At 44.8% G+C, this 13,936-nt stretch overlaps 2 protein-coding genes across 3 annotated transcripts in view; both read right to left on the bottom strand.

Annotated features, from left to right (window-relative positions):
• The window catches only part of LOC144890982 (protein FAM200C-like), a 1,200,974-nt gene that overhangs the window by 282,529 nt on the left and 904,509 nt on the right, over positions 1 to 13,936 (bottom strand). The window lies entirely within an intron of this gene.
• LOC137421111 (fibrillin-2) overlaps positions 1 to 13,936 on the bottom strand; it is a 291,848-nt gene that overhangs the window by 135,940 nt on the left and 141,972 nt on the right. For both annotated transcript variants that reach the window (XM_068106839.2, XM_068106838.2), the window contains exons 21-27: positions 12,651 to 12,788; positions 12,450 to 12,500; positions 12,088 to 12,213; positions 9,072 to 9,425; positions 8,848 to 8,976; positions 1,865 to 1,990; positions 1,657 to 1,782 (exon numbers count right to left, since the gene is read on the bottom strand). In XM_068106839.2, the coding sequence (XP_067962940.2) occupies positions 1,657 to 1,782; positions 1,865 to 1,990; positions 8,848 to 8,976; positions 9,072 to 9,425; positions 12,088 to 12,213; positions 12,450 to 12,500; positions 12,651 to 12,788 (1,050 nt within the window). The remainder of the gene's footprint in view (positions 1 to 1,656; positions 1,783 to 1,864; positions 1,991 to 8,847; positions 8,977 to 9,071; positions 9,426 to 12,087; positions 12,214 to 12,449; positions 12,501 to 12,650; positions 12,789 to 13,936) is intronic.

Raw genomic sequence — 13,936 nt, 5'->3', positions numbered from 1 at the left:
AGCCGAGATTTCGGCAGTTTAACCATCAGAGGGTTGCTGGCAGATCTTGTGCGAACTGTAGGAATATTTGGGGGACAAAGCACAGAGAGAGCTGGGGGAGAAAGGCCGGAGAGGAGTCGGTAGAAGACAGAAAGACCACCTACCTGTCTGCGGTGAGTGAGTGAAAGACCCTCGGAGATAGCTTCATCACGGGAGATTCCAATGATTCTGAAAGCTTTGGTTTCAACAGCGTGAAGCCGAGCTAGGTGTGAGGCAGGAGCACCGGCCCATAGGGGAGAACAGTATTCAATTGAGCTGCGGATGAAAGCCTTGTATGTGGTGAGGAGCTCAGGTGTGCCGAGGAAGGACTTCGCATGACTGAGGATGCCCAGTCGGCGACTGGCTTTGGAGGCCAGCTTGGAAATGTGGTTTTCCCAAGAAAGATCATAGCAGATAGTGACACCCAAAAGCTTGAGCGACAGAACTTCTTGGAGAGGATTGTTGAGAAAGTAGATGGGAGGGTTGTCCAGTCGATCTTTTTGGAGAGACATAGTAAGAGTGTGAGATTTGTCAGGATTGAAAGCCATGTTCCACTTGTTTGACCAGTCTGTGATTTTGTCCAGGTCTTCAGAGAGTGAGGAGGCTGCAGACTGCCGATCTGAGGGAAGACGAATGCAGCGGCAGAGAGTGGAGTCATCAGCAAAGAGAGAGAGAGGATTTTCCAGAGAGTCGGAGAGATCATTGATAAAGACCAGAAAAAGCACAGGGCCCAGAACACTGCCTTGGGGAACTCCAGCCTGAACAGGAAGGGGAGATGAGAGAAATCCATTCAGGGCCATACGTTGTCTATGACCAGAGAGGAAGTCCGCAAGCCATGCGTGGAGATTTCCATGGATACCATAGGAGGAGAGTTTGGTGAGCAGAGCTGGGTGCCTGACCGTATCGAAGGCACGTGATATGTCAAGGGAGACGGCTCTGATTTCCTGTTTGGCATTGAGGACCTCCATCCATTGTTGAGACAGCAGAAGCAGCATGTCCAGAGTAGAATGACCTGGTCTGAATCCAAATTGATGATCGGAGATCAAGCCATTGGAGAAGAGGAAGGATTTGATATCCGAAGCAATGATGGATTCCATGACTTTGCTGATAATTGGGAGCAGGCTGATTGGTCTGCAGTTGCAAGGATCTGTTTTTGCACCTTTTTTGTGTAAAGCGGTAATGTTTGCTGATTTCCAGGATGCTGGCAGATGACCTTGAGCAAACGAGAGGGTGAAAAGAACAGAGAGAGGGTGAGATAGAGCGGCAGGGCAGGATTTTAGGACCCGTGGGCTGATGCCGTCTGGTCCAGTTGCAGAATCAGAGTTGAGGTTTGACAAAAACTCCTCCACCTTGTCAGGAGAGAAGGACACAGAGTCCAGGAGCAGTTGAGTTCGACTGGCTATGGTGGGAACAGAGAGAGATGGGTTTGGGACACATGATTTTGAGGCAAACACAGAGTTGAGGCATTCGGCTTTGTCACGAGCAGTGTCAACTGTGTAGCAATTGGTATAACACATTGGTATAACATTGGTATAACACCTCGATATTATCATTCGGTTTTCCTCACTTAGAATTCCAAAGCATGTGAAACAGTATTACAGTTTGAACACCGCAAATTATCAGTCCAAATGGTCTTACCAATACAGCTTTGATGGTCAGGTGTCACTTGGTAGCCTAAGTTGCAAGAACACTGGAAGGACCCCACCATGTTAATGCAGCGGCCATTTTGGCAAAGATAATCACTAAAGGAGCACTCGTCCACATCTGCGAATGGCAACAACAACTTCATAAATCGGCTTAAAAAGCTGAAAAGGGTGATCCAGATAATGACTTAACGTATACTCACCAACACAAGCCTTGCCATCTTCGCTGAGGTCGTGCCCAGAAGGACAAATGCACTTGAAGCTTCCCTCGGTGTTGATACAGGTACCACCACGGCAAAGCAGAGGGTCACGCTCACATTCATCAATATCTGCATAAATGTGCCATTCACACTTCACAGGTCTATAAATATGTATACAAATAAACCTTCAACAAAACATATTTCTCAATTTGTGCATTTCAGCACATGCAAATATACATTCCAACCTAATCTTCATTTATTGATTAAAGTACAAGTAGAAGCATCACTGACGAAGCAATAGATACAAACCGATTAGCAGAATCTTGAACCGCATTTTTTTGACATTTAAACCTTGTCTCCTCCAGAAACTCCACAACTTTTCTGAGCTTGAATCAGGCTGAAGGAAACTGAAGGACTGTGTCCCAACTAGCAGGGTAGATATTTGAGGCATAAGACGTAAAGTTAATTAAAATATAGCTTGTTGGGGTTTCTGGTTGCTCTGTAGGGGTTGATCTGGGCATGGCTTAAATTGAGGTTATCACTAATTATTGCAAACAAGTAGTGCCTCTTTACAACCCTTGGTTAAAGATCATGTGACTTTTTGAATAAAACCTGACAGAGTCTTTATTTCATCGGTTGAGACATTATTAGCCCCTGTTGGACTTGGTCCGAAACGGGCCTTATGGATTTGGTCTCGTCCTGCCGTCCGTCTGCAACCACATATCGGAGATTATGGACCGATTTTGTTCATACTTGGCACAAAGCCAAGACATGATGGTATACATATGCACATCGTTTTGTTTCACAATGCGATCAAAGATGGCCGACTGGCAGCAATTTTAGTTGTAAAAAAACCCCGATGTTAAACACGTCTTCAACCATTCCTCGGACATGTATTTATCGATGTTGTCCAAACATATGGCACACAGATAACAGAATGATGGCTTACATATGCACATCATATTTTTTAACGAAATCAGATCCAAGATGGCCGATTGGTGGCCATTTTGTTACTTAAACGTGTCCCCAACAATTTATCAGACATGTATGGTCCGATTTTGTTCAAACTTTCACATGCACAGTACATGATGACACACACGTACAGCTCACTTTATTTTGCGACTTGATAAAAGATGGCCGACTGTTAAGCTGGAAAGATGGCCGACTGGTAGGCTGGCGGCCATTTTAGTTGTAAAAAAAAACAAAAAACCCAGTATTGAACGAGGGATAAAACAAATTGTAGTTCAGGGCTAAAACACAATTAAAGTATATTATCATGATAGCAATGAGGACACTCAAAGTTCCATGAGAAATGAGGGGCACAATAATGTGAAGGATATCCTCCAATGTTGATTCCAACAACTCTGAGAACAATGGATTGTTTTGTTTTGAAAGGGACAATCATAAATAATTCTTCATGTAAGCTAGACATTACCTACGCCACCGATGGTGGACAGAGGTTAGGTTTTCACCCCTGTGTGTTTGTTTGTCTGTTTATTACTTGCGAAAATCGAAGATTTTTCAAGTATATTGCTTGGTCTTATTGCGTTATTCTGTCTGTCTGTTTGTCTGTCTGTCTGTTTGTATGTCAATCGCCTACAGGTCACAATTTTAAGCCGATCTTTAGGAAACTTCACCTAATGGTAGAGTTGGTCATTAGGGAGAAGCCTATTTATTTTGAGGTCAAAAGGTCAACATAGGCCAAAGGTCAACAACTTAAGGTGGAATTTCTAAAAATCCTCAATTTTCATCCGATTGATTTGAAATTTGAATAGGACTTGCATATCCGGTCACATCATTCAAGCACAAATTATTTTTGAGGTCAAAAGGTCAACTTAGGCTAAATTTCTAAAATCGTCAATTTACATCCGATTGATTTGAAATTTGAAGAGGATTTGCATACTTGGTCGTTGAACTTAACCGCCAATTATATTTGAGGACAACCAACATAGGCCAAAGGTAAACAACTTATTTAGGGATTTCGCAAGTATCGTGCGATGCAAGACATTTATTGTTCGCTTGTTTGTCTGTGAACAGGATATCTCAAAATATTGTGGACAGATTCGGACGAAATCTGGTGGATTGGTTGGATATGTGACAAAAACGGATTTATTAGATTTTGGTGTAGATCCGGATCCGGATACGACAATTTTTTTGTGATTCTTCACCATTGAGACATAAGGCCAAAAACTATACGAATGAATGATCGTTTTAAGTCCATTTCCCCCCCCCCCCCCCCACCCACTACCCCCTACCCCCTAGAGTGGGGGTTAGCCTTGCGGGCCCCATGACAATCATGGTTCCCTGTTTGAGGCAATGTTTTTATGGCCGGATGGCCTTCCTGACGTCACCTCTTACGATGCGCAGTTACCTATTCTAAATCGGGGTACACACCGGCATCATTCATCCCAGCAAGCTGGTACTCAATTTGCCGACCTCGGAAGGATGACAGGCTGACTCTGATGTTAATTGATGATGTTAATTCAGCGATCGACCGGGATTCGAGCTCTGGATCCTAGGATCCCAATCCGGCACCATAACCACTGAGCCAACACCAGGCTTGGCCAAAAACTATATACAAAACAACAACATGCATTTTAAGGCCATTTTCCCTGCTAGAGTGGGGGTTAGCCACCCCATGACAATCTTCTCCATTTTGCCCTATTTTCTGCATCTCTCCTTGTTAACCCCCTTGCCCGCATTTCTTCTTCCACCATCTTTAGCCAAGTCTTTCTCGGTCTTCCCCGTCCTCTACTTCCTTCTACATTCATTTCCATCACTCTTCTCAACCAGTCACTTTCATCCTTCCTCAACACATGACCAAACCATCTCAACCTGTTCCTCTTCACAGCATCAATCACAGGCTCTATTCCCATCATCTTTCGCAATTCATCATTTGTCTTCCTCTCTCTCAAAGACACTCCACACATCCACCGAACAATTCGCATTTCCACCCTTTCCAGCCTTTGTTGCTGCTCTACATTCATGACCCATGTCTCGCTCCCATAAATCATAACACTTCTCACACATGCAGCATACACCTTTCCCTTCAGCTTCAACGACACTCCCCTCCTCATCAGCACACCACTCAGTTCCCGAAACTTCTTCCATGCACATCTCACTCGAGCAACCGTTGCCGAGTCTGATCCACCTTCTCCATTCAGCATGTCTCCGAGGTAACAAAATGTTTTCACACCTTCCAGCTTCACGCCATCTCCAAGATCCAACTCAACATTTCCTCCATCTGCAGCTCCCTCTGTGCACACCTTACATTTGAATGTAGCTGCCACACTGGTTAATGACCCTCTCAGACCACTACATTTTTGATGAACCCACTCAGCGCACATTGTACATTGAATGGAGTTCACTCCGACACCCTTCCTGCACACAGCACATGGCCACTTCCCAGATATTTCCACCTCACCACATGCTTTACCACTTGCCATCACCTTCGTCTTTCCTATATTCACCTTCAGACCTTTTGTCTCTATACATTCCTTCCACTTGTTCATCTTTTCCTTCAGCCATCCATACTTTCCGCAATCAACACCAGATCATCTGCATACATCAACTCCCATGGTAAACCCTCCTTTACGGTCTGAGCCAGCACCTCCATCACAGCTACAAATAGTAGTGGACTTAATACCGACCTCTGATGCACTCCCACCTTCACCTCAAACTCACCACTGTTCCCGTCCTTCGTCCTTACAGCTGTGCGCGCTCTTTTGTACATTGCCATCACATCTCTGATCAACCATTCCTCCACTTCTAACTTCCTCAATGCCCATGTCAATACTTCGTGTGGAACCCTATCGAATGCTTTCTCCAGATCAACAAACCCAAGAAACAACTTCTTCCTCTTCTACATGTACTTCTCCTGCAACTGCCTCACAATAAAGAGCGCGTCTGGCGTTCCTCTTCCTGGCATAAATCCAAACTGCATTTCGTCGATCTTCACCTTTTTCCTTTTCCTCCTCTCCAACACCCTTTCCAATACCTTCATTCCATGCTCCAATAACTTTATCGCTCGGTACGAGCCACACTCCAGAGGGTCACCTTTCCCCTTGTATAGAGGGACGAGGGTACTCAGTCCAAATCCACTGGAATGCGACCTTCTTTTACCACCAGATTACAGATCTTTGCCATTCTCTTCACACCCCAACTTCCTGCTGCCTGCAACATATCTCCCACAACTCCCGTCGGCCCTCCCGCTTTTCTACTCTTCATTGCTTTTATCGCTTCCTCAAATTCCTTCTCAGTTGTCTTCTCTGCCGGTCCTAAAACTGGGTTACTCTCTATGTTGCCATCCCATTCATTCTCTGTATTCAACAGCATTTCCATATATCTTTTCCATCTTCCTTTAATTCCATCTGGGTCCACAACGATTTGTCCCACTTCATCCTTCAAGCAACTCACCCCCATCACATCACACCTCTCTTTCGCTATCTGCTTTGCAATCCTGAATACCGCTCTCTGACCCTCTCCCGAATCCAAGCGTTCTCCGAACATTTTCCTACATGTCTCCTGCGCCTTTGCTACCTCTTTCTTTGCAGCCTTCTTGGCTGCCTTATAACTTTCGTGCTCTGCTTTTTCTGCTCCTGTACCCTTCGCCTTCTGCCACGCCTTGAACTTCTTCCTCTTCTCGTCAATCCTCTTTCCAACTTCATCATCCCACCACCATGTTTCCGAGTGTCTCGGTGGTCCTTTTGTCCATCCACATACCTCACCAACGGCTCCCAACAGACTATCTTTCATTGACATCCAACCACGTTCAAGCTCAACGACATCATCCTCTACCCTACTCAGCCTCTCTTTTAATGCCTCCCTTACTGTCACCTCTTTCAACCTCCACACCTTCATTCTCGGTTGGTACTTCACCCGTCAAGCTCTCCTCGCACCTTTCACCCTTATGTCGCAGACAACCAAGTGGTGCTGTGAAACAGCCTCCTCCCCCGGGATCATCTTTGTGTCCCGGAGGTGCCCCCTATCTCGCCTACGCACCATCAGGTAGTCAACAGTTGTCGCCGACCCACCTGACGTGTATGTAACAAGCTTATTATCCCCTTTCTGGAACTGAGTATTACAAATCAACAAATCAGCTCCATCAGCAAACTCCAAAATCCTTTCACCTTCTCCATTTCTCACACCATATCCGTAACCCCCATGAACTCCCTCAAAACCATCCATACTCCTTCCCACATGTCCATTTAGGTCTCCTCCTGCCACAACAACTTCCTCATCTTTCACGTTTTCCATCAGCTTCTCCATCGCACACCAGAACTTGTCCTTCTCTTCATCGCTCCGACCAACCTGCGGAGCATATCCCGAGATGACGTTCACCAAGAGCTTACCAATCATCATTTTCACCATCATCAACCTATCACTCACTCTTGTCACACTCACCACACTGTCTACAAACTCCTCAGAAAACAGGACACCAACACCATTCACGCCCTCCGGGCACCCTTGCCACACAAACTTGTATTTCTGTTCCTGCCTACCCTTCACCATTCTCACACCACTTCCCTTCCATCTCGTCTCTTGCACACAACATATGTCCACTCTTCTTCTGATCAATACTTCCACCACTTCTCCTGATCTCCCTGTCATTGTCCCTACATTCCATGTCCCAAACCTCAGAAAACGATGTCCACTTCGGGCTGTACCCTGCCCATATGTAGTTGTAATTGTCATGGTTCTCTTTTTGAGGCAATGTTTTTATGGCCGGATGCCCTTCCTGACGCCAACCCTCTTAGTTGCCTCTTACGACACGCAGGGATACGGTGTACCTATTCTAACCAGGGTACACACCGTACACACCGGTGTTTGGTTATATTGGCCAAAAACTATATATAGCACGATATCTCAAAAAGTTATGGACGGATTCGGACGGAACTTGGTGGACAGGTTGGATGTTTGACAAGAACGATGCATTTCAATTTTGGTGAAGATCTGAATCCGGATGCGGACACAATAATTTTTAAATTGATTCTTCACCATTGAGAGATGGGAGCAAAAATTATACATGGCATGATGGCTCTAAAAGTTGTGAACGAGTTATGATAAAACTAAGTGGATGAGTTGGGTCGGTGCCAAGAACAAGCAATTCGATTTTGCTTCAGGTCCGAATCAAGATCCAGCCTTTCGCGTAAACTGTTTAGCCTGGCAGAGGTATGCACTCTACCGAGTGCCGTTGTGGTTACCTCCACCACCGAAGGTGGATGGAGGTTGTTTTCACCCCTGTCTGTCTATTTCTTTGTTTGTCTGTCTGTTTGTGAACAAGATATCTCAAAAAGTTGTGGACGTATTCAAACGAAATTTGGTGAAGATCCAGATCCAGATCAGAGATTTTATAAGTGATTCTTCACCATTAATTGATTGGGCTAGAACTGATAAAAAGTTGTCTAAAAATTTATGGACAGATTCGGACGAAACACGGTGAATGGGTTGGTTGGGCGACAAGAACAAGCGATTCGATTTTTGTTCAGGTGCGAATCCAGATCCGGCCTTTCAGTACATGAGATACAAAACGTAAACCGTTGAACCTGGTGGAGATATGCACTCTTCCGATTGCTGTTTTAGTTCATTCTGCATTTGGAACACCTGGTTGCATCATTTCTGGGTTGCAGTTATTTCACTTATGTGGTGCCTCGGGTAGATCAGGCATTTCAAATTTCACTATGATACTGACCAACAATGGCCGACACCTTTCGAAGATACGCAGTAATTTTCTTTACACAAATGTTGTTCTGACGAAGTATTACTGCAATCTGCACAGTTTCATACATTTCAACAGGGAATGAAAGGAATTAAGTTAACGACAAAGAACATAACATACATTTTAACAAGAAAAGAGGGTATCGTCAACACAAGCGAGTCTGGGCTCCATCACAAGTGTCATTTAAAACAGTATAAATGGATTGATGAGAGCAATATAATTGGAACTCACTGACTTGATGAGATAAATTCAGTTTATATTGACTCACCCATGCAGTTTCTCATCATCATGAAGCCACTTTCAAAGCCCTCTAAGCAGTTACACTCAAAACTGCCAGGTGTATTCACACATGTTCCCATCCCACAGATCTCATGTGATATCTTGCACTCATCAATGTCTGAAACACAGGAAGGAATGAGAAGCAAATGACCTTTTACTTGAAGATCTAGGAGTTCAGCAAGTTGCGTGACCTGGATGTGATGTTGTCCGTACCTGTACAATTCCTCCCCTCAGCGTCAAGCACGTAGCCATTGTCACATTGACATTTGAAGCTGGCAATGGTGTTTCTACACTTTCCATTGGTGCACATATTTGGAAACACCCTGCATTCATTGATGTCTTTGAATATGTGTCTGCCCATTGTAAGGTCCCCACGGTTTGAAAAGCCTGGGCCACGTGGACACAGATGCTCAAACTCTTTGGTGCCTCGTTCAGGGCAAAGGTCACAGTCAGAACCCCATGCGTGTCCCAGCGAACAGCAGCAGACGTCACTGCGGAGCCGCTTGGGGACAGGATCCACACAATCTTCCTCATCAAAATTCAGGAAACATGTTTCAAACCGCAGATCTAGGGGCGATGGGTGGATGTGGATCCATGTTTTAGCCGACATTGTCCTTCATTACAGATTTCATCACCCAAAGACATTAATACTAGGAAAACAGTGCTGAGACAGAAATTCTGTTGATGCAATTTATTACTTATGTCACATAAAAAAACAACTGAATGTTTCAACTAATATGTTATCATAAAAGACCTGAGAGGAGTGGTAACTCCCCCTGTGTATGTTCTGCAAATACTGCCACTTCTGTGAAGCACTTTGTGAATATGTAAGTACCGAGACCAATTTATAACAGATACAGATGAGGATGCCACATCTCCCACTGATGCTGCTTCCAACACCTCCCCCAACTATCGACCCCAATCCCCAATTCTTATGGCTATTTGAGGGAACAGTGGGGGAAAACATCAGCCCTAGAGGAAGCACAGCAATACAGGCTGCGGAAGGTTGTTCGGCTGGAAGAGCTGTTCATCAGTCCACACCCTTTTAAGAGCCAGGGGTCTTGAGCGAGGAAAACAGCAGTTCGGCACCGAGTTAAGAACGAGGCCAGATAACTAGGGGAACAAACATACTCAAAGAACCAGTGGGAGAACGGACAAAGAGTTCAGAATGAGTGAGTTGGGTGAGAGGACCGCAGAGACGAGCCTTAGTCATGTCTAGCAGCTGGCTGAAGTCTTGGCGAGACCAGGACCTATGGAGCAACACTCGATCCTGAGAACTCGTTAGGCTCGACTCAAGTTCTCCAGGGCCTGGGAGCGCATGAGGCGGTGTCACTTTCCCTACGCCGATACAGGGTTTTCTGTATTTATTTATTTATTCTCTCCATGCGATTATGCCTTCTTGCTTTGCTTTGCCTCTATCTATCTATCTCTATCTCTCTGGCTATTACAAGATCCGTATCAGTGGATTAGGTGTTCATGTTTTCATGTCCACCCTGCATTGAGGTTCTCACAGTTTTGGACCTTATGAGGGAGTGTTGAATATTACTATTGTTGAAATTATTGTTTGGGTAAGGTCGTGAGCCTTCCTTCTTGCTCTATCACCTTGGTGAGAAAGCCAGTTTTAGGAAGTAACTGTTGGTTGCGCATGAACAAGAAGGCCACGTTACTGTTTGTGTGCGCTCGATCCAAATTAACCAAATGGGTGCTGCTCGGCTTTCTTGGGGAAAAACTCTCCGCAGTGATTGAGGTCTATCAAGAGCTGGACCAGACGGTTCTCCCACCATGTAACAAAATTTTGGAGAATGTCATCTTTTATAAAATGGTCTCAAACAATTAGAACAGTTATTATATAAATGCACTAGTGTTAGAGGCGGGTTCTTGCCCTTAAAATGAAAAAAAAACTTTCCCGCTTCAAACATCCCCCTCCAAAAGAAAATTACCATGCCACTAAATGATACCTAGCCAGGATGAAAGGCAAGTGAAAATATTCTGGCAACGAACACGCAGAATGTCATATCTTCTTTCAGACAAAACTGCTTAACTTTTCCCAAAAAAGGCACTCGGGCCTCCTCCATCCAAGACGAGCAAAGTGAAACATTTTTCTTTGAAGTAGAAATATGGCTTTGGTCATGTGTCTGTGGAATAATTCCAAATTTCTTTATTCCTGCAGAATTATTCGAACTGCAGTCTCTGTGGTCAATTTGTGGAGTCACTCACTTTAATCCCATAATGCCAAGCTTGAGTGACTTCTTTCACGGGCAAGGAACAGTCAAAGTTTTCTTTCTTGCATGCATTCATAATTCATGATGTTTGACGCAACATAAAATGTTCCGTTAATAAAAGCCTTATTGTTTGAAAGTGTAGAGCCATCATACTTCCCAAGCTAAAGAATACCTTTTTCATATTATTATTACAGCTTTTAAGCCGTTTGAGGAAATGTTCAGCTTGGAATTTTTTAAACTTAAAAACAAATGTTTTGCTGACAATCCTATAAGCATTCACCATCGAAATCTCTCTCCGGCCTTGCTCCCCCAGCTCTGTCTGTGTTCTGTCCCCCAAATATTCCGACAAGTCGCACAAGATCTGCCAGCAACCCTCTTATGGTTAAAATGCCAAAATCAAGACTCTCTGCTCACCTTCACTCTTTCATTCCTCTTTTCTCCCACCTCTGGAACAAACTCCTTCACTCTCTTCAATCCCACTCCTCCCTCCAGGTCTTTAAAACTGCTGTTCTCCACCATCTCTCATCTTCCCTCATCCAAAACCTTGATCTTTTCTACTCCCGTAAATTCACCCCAGATCCACTTTTTTTGAAATACCGCCTTCTTTCCTTGAAGTCCTAGCAGTGTTCATGTGTTTTATACCTCTCCCACCCCCGCCCCCTTCCCATGCCTCCTCCCCCAAGCCCTCTCCCTCCCACAGATCTCCTGATGTCCATGTTCTCTACTGTTGTACTTGTGTGCTTCCCTCTCTCTCCCCATCTTGTCTCCCGCTGCCTTTATTATATGTTTTATGTGTCCGTTTTTTTTGTGATTAATGTTAGCTCTTGCACGAGCCTCCATCTTGTATCCCCAAAAAATAAAATATATCTCAGTTATATTACATCCATTCATTTCTTTTAATATCAGCCATGGCCACAACCAGTCATGATTTATGTAGGCAATGGAGACTTTCAGCAAGACATAAGCTGTGACAACGACACAAAATTAAATAACCTAAAGATGCCTACCGATGCAATTCCTTCCAGTGAGGTCCAGTGTGTGACCGGGAGGGCATTCACATTTGAAGGAGCCCGCTGTATTAATGCAACGAGAATTCACACAGATTCCAGGAAACACTGCACACTCATCCACATCTGCAGGGGCCCGGTGAGATACATAAATAAATTACACTTACAAAAAGTATTTTGCTGACTGATTAAAAAAGCCAAGTTAACATAATTTATAAGATGTAATTAAATTAAAGAAATTAAATAATACGCAAAAAGCCACAATAGCAACAGCCAATGCATCGTTTATCAAGTTTATCAATGATAATTTCAAATGAGCGCAGAAAACATCAAAAAGATCAACTATTTGCTTGTTCTCATACCACGACACTGAGATCCTCTTGCTCTGGAGAGTCCTCGAGGGCAAACACCCTCTAGATCACACAAAACAAACATGAGTGAACACGAAATGTATAATGTTTACATATGTGTCACAAAAGTATGCACTGCAGGGAAGGCGTAGCATGTTGAGCAATGAATATGTTCAGGGGTCTTGTGTCTATGAAGAACTAGTGGAAACATACCCAGGGGGCAAGGCTCGCATGGGCTTCCCCACGCTATGCCAAGGGTCGCACAACACTCGGAGCGCAGGGTAGCTCCGTTTATATTCACCTCACAGCTACTCTCCACTATATTCAGCCAGCAGGTCCCTTTCGTGGATTCTGTTGAGAAAGACAGGGGGGGGGGGGGGGGGTAAGTGTGCATCTGGATTTTTTTTTTGTTTGTTTTGTTTGTATACAAGATCGATGCTCGTGTAAGAGCTAACGTTGATCACAAAAAAACAAACGCACACATACAACAGATAATAAAGGGAGCAGGAGACAAGATGGGGAGAGACGGGGAAGCACACAAGTACAACATTTGAGAGCAGGGACATCAGGAGATCTGTGGGAGGGAGACGGCTTGGGGGGGGGGAGCGGGGCATGGGAAGGGGGGTGGATGGGAGAGGTAAAAAAAAAAAACACATGGACACTGCTAGAACTTCCAGGAAGGAAAAAAGTCGGGATTTCAAAAAAGTGGGTCTAGAGTGAATTAACGGGGATAGAAAAGATCAAGGTTTTGGATGGGGGAAGATAAGAGATGGTGGTGAAGAGCAGTTTTAAAGATCTGGAAGGAGGAGTGGGATTGAAGAGAGTGAGGGAGTTTGTTCCAGAGGCAGGAGAAAAGGGGAATGAAAGAGTGAAGGTGAGCAGAGAGCCTAGACTTTGGCAGTTTAACCATAAGAGGGTTGCTGGCAGATCTTGTGCGACCTGTAGGAATATTTGGGGGACAGAGCACAGACAGAGCTGGGGGAGCAAGGCCGGAGGAATCGGTAGAAGACAGAAAGACCACCAACCTGCATGCGGTGAATGAGTGAAAGGCCCTCACTATCAGCTTCATCGCGGGAGATTCCAATGATTCAGAACGCTTTGGTTTCAACAGCGTGAAGCCGAGCTAGGTGTGAGACAGGAGCACCGGCCCAGAGGGGGGAATAATATTCCATTGAGCTGCGGATGAAAGCCTTGTATGTGGTGAGGAGCTCAGGTGTGCCAAGGAAGGACTTCGCACGATGGAGGATGCCCAGTCGGCGACTGGCTTTGGAGGCCAGCTTGGAAATGTGGTTTTCCCAGGAAAGATCATGGCAGATAGTGAGACCCAACAGTTTGAGTGACAGAACTTCTTGGAGAGGATTGTTGAGAAAGTAGATGGGAGGGTTGTCCAGACGGTCTTTTTGGAGAGACATAGTGAGAGTGTGAGATTTCTCAGGATATTTCAATGACCTTGCTTAGGGCAGACACAAAGCCAGAATAGAAGCTGCACATCATTTCGT

This window comes from Myxine glutinosa, chromosome 2, assembly GCF_964187855.1.
Source record: "Myxine glutinosa chromosome 2, kmMyxGlut1.1, whole genome shotgun sequence".
Lineage (NCBI taxonomy): Eukaryota > Metazoa > Chordata > Myxini > Myxiniformes > Myxinidae > Myxine > Myxine glutinosa.
Note: the sequence above shows the minus strand (reverse complement) of the source record. Positions and strands in the feature narration are given on the sequence as shown.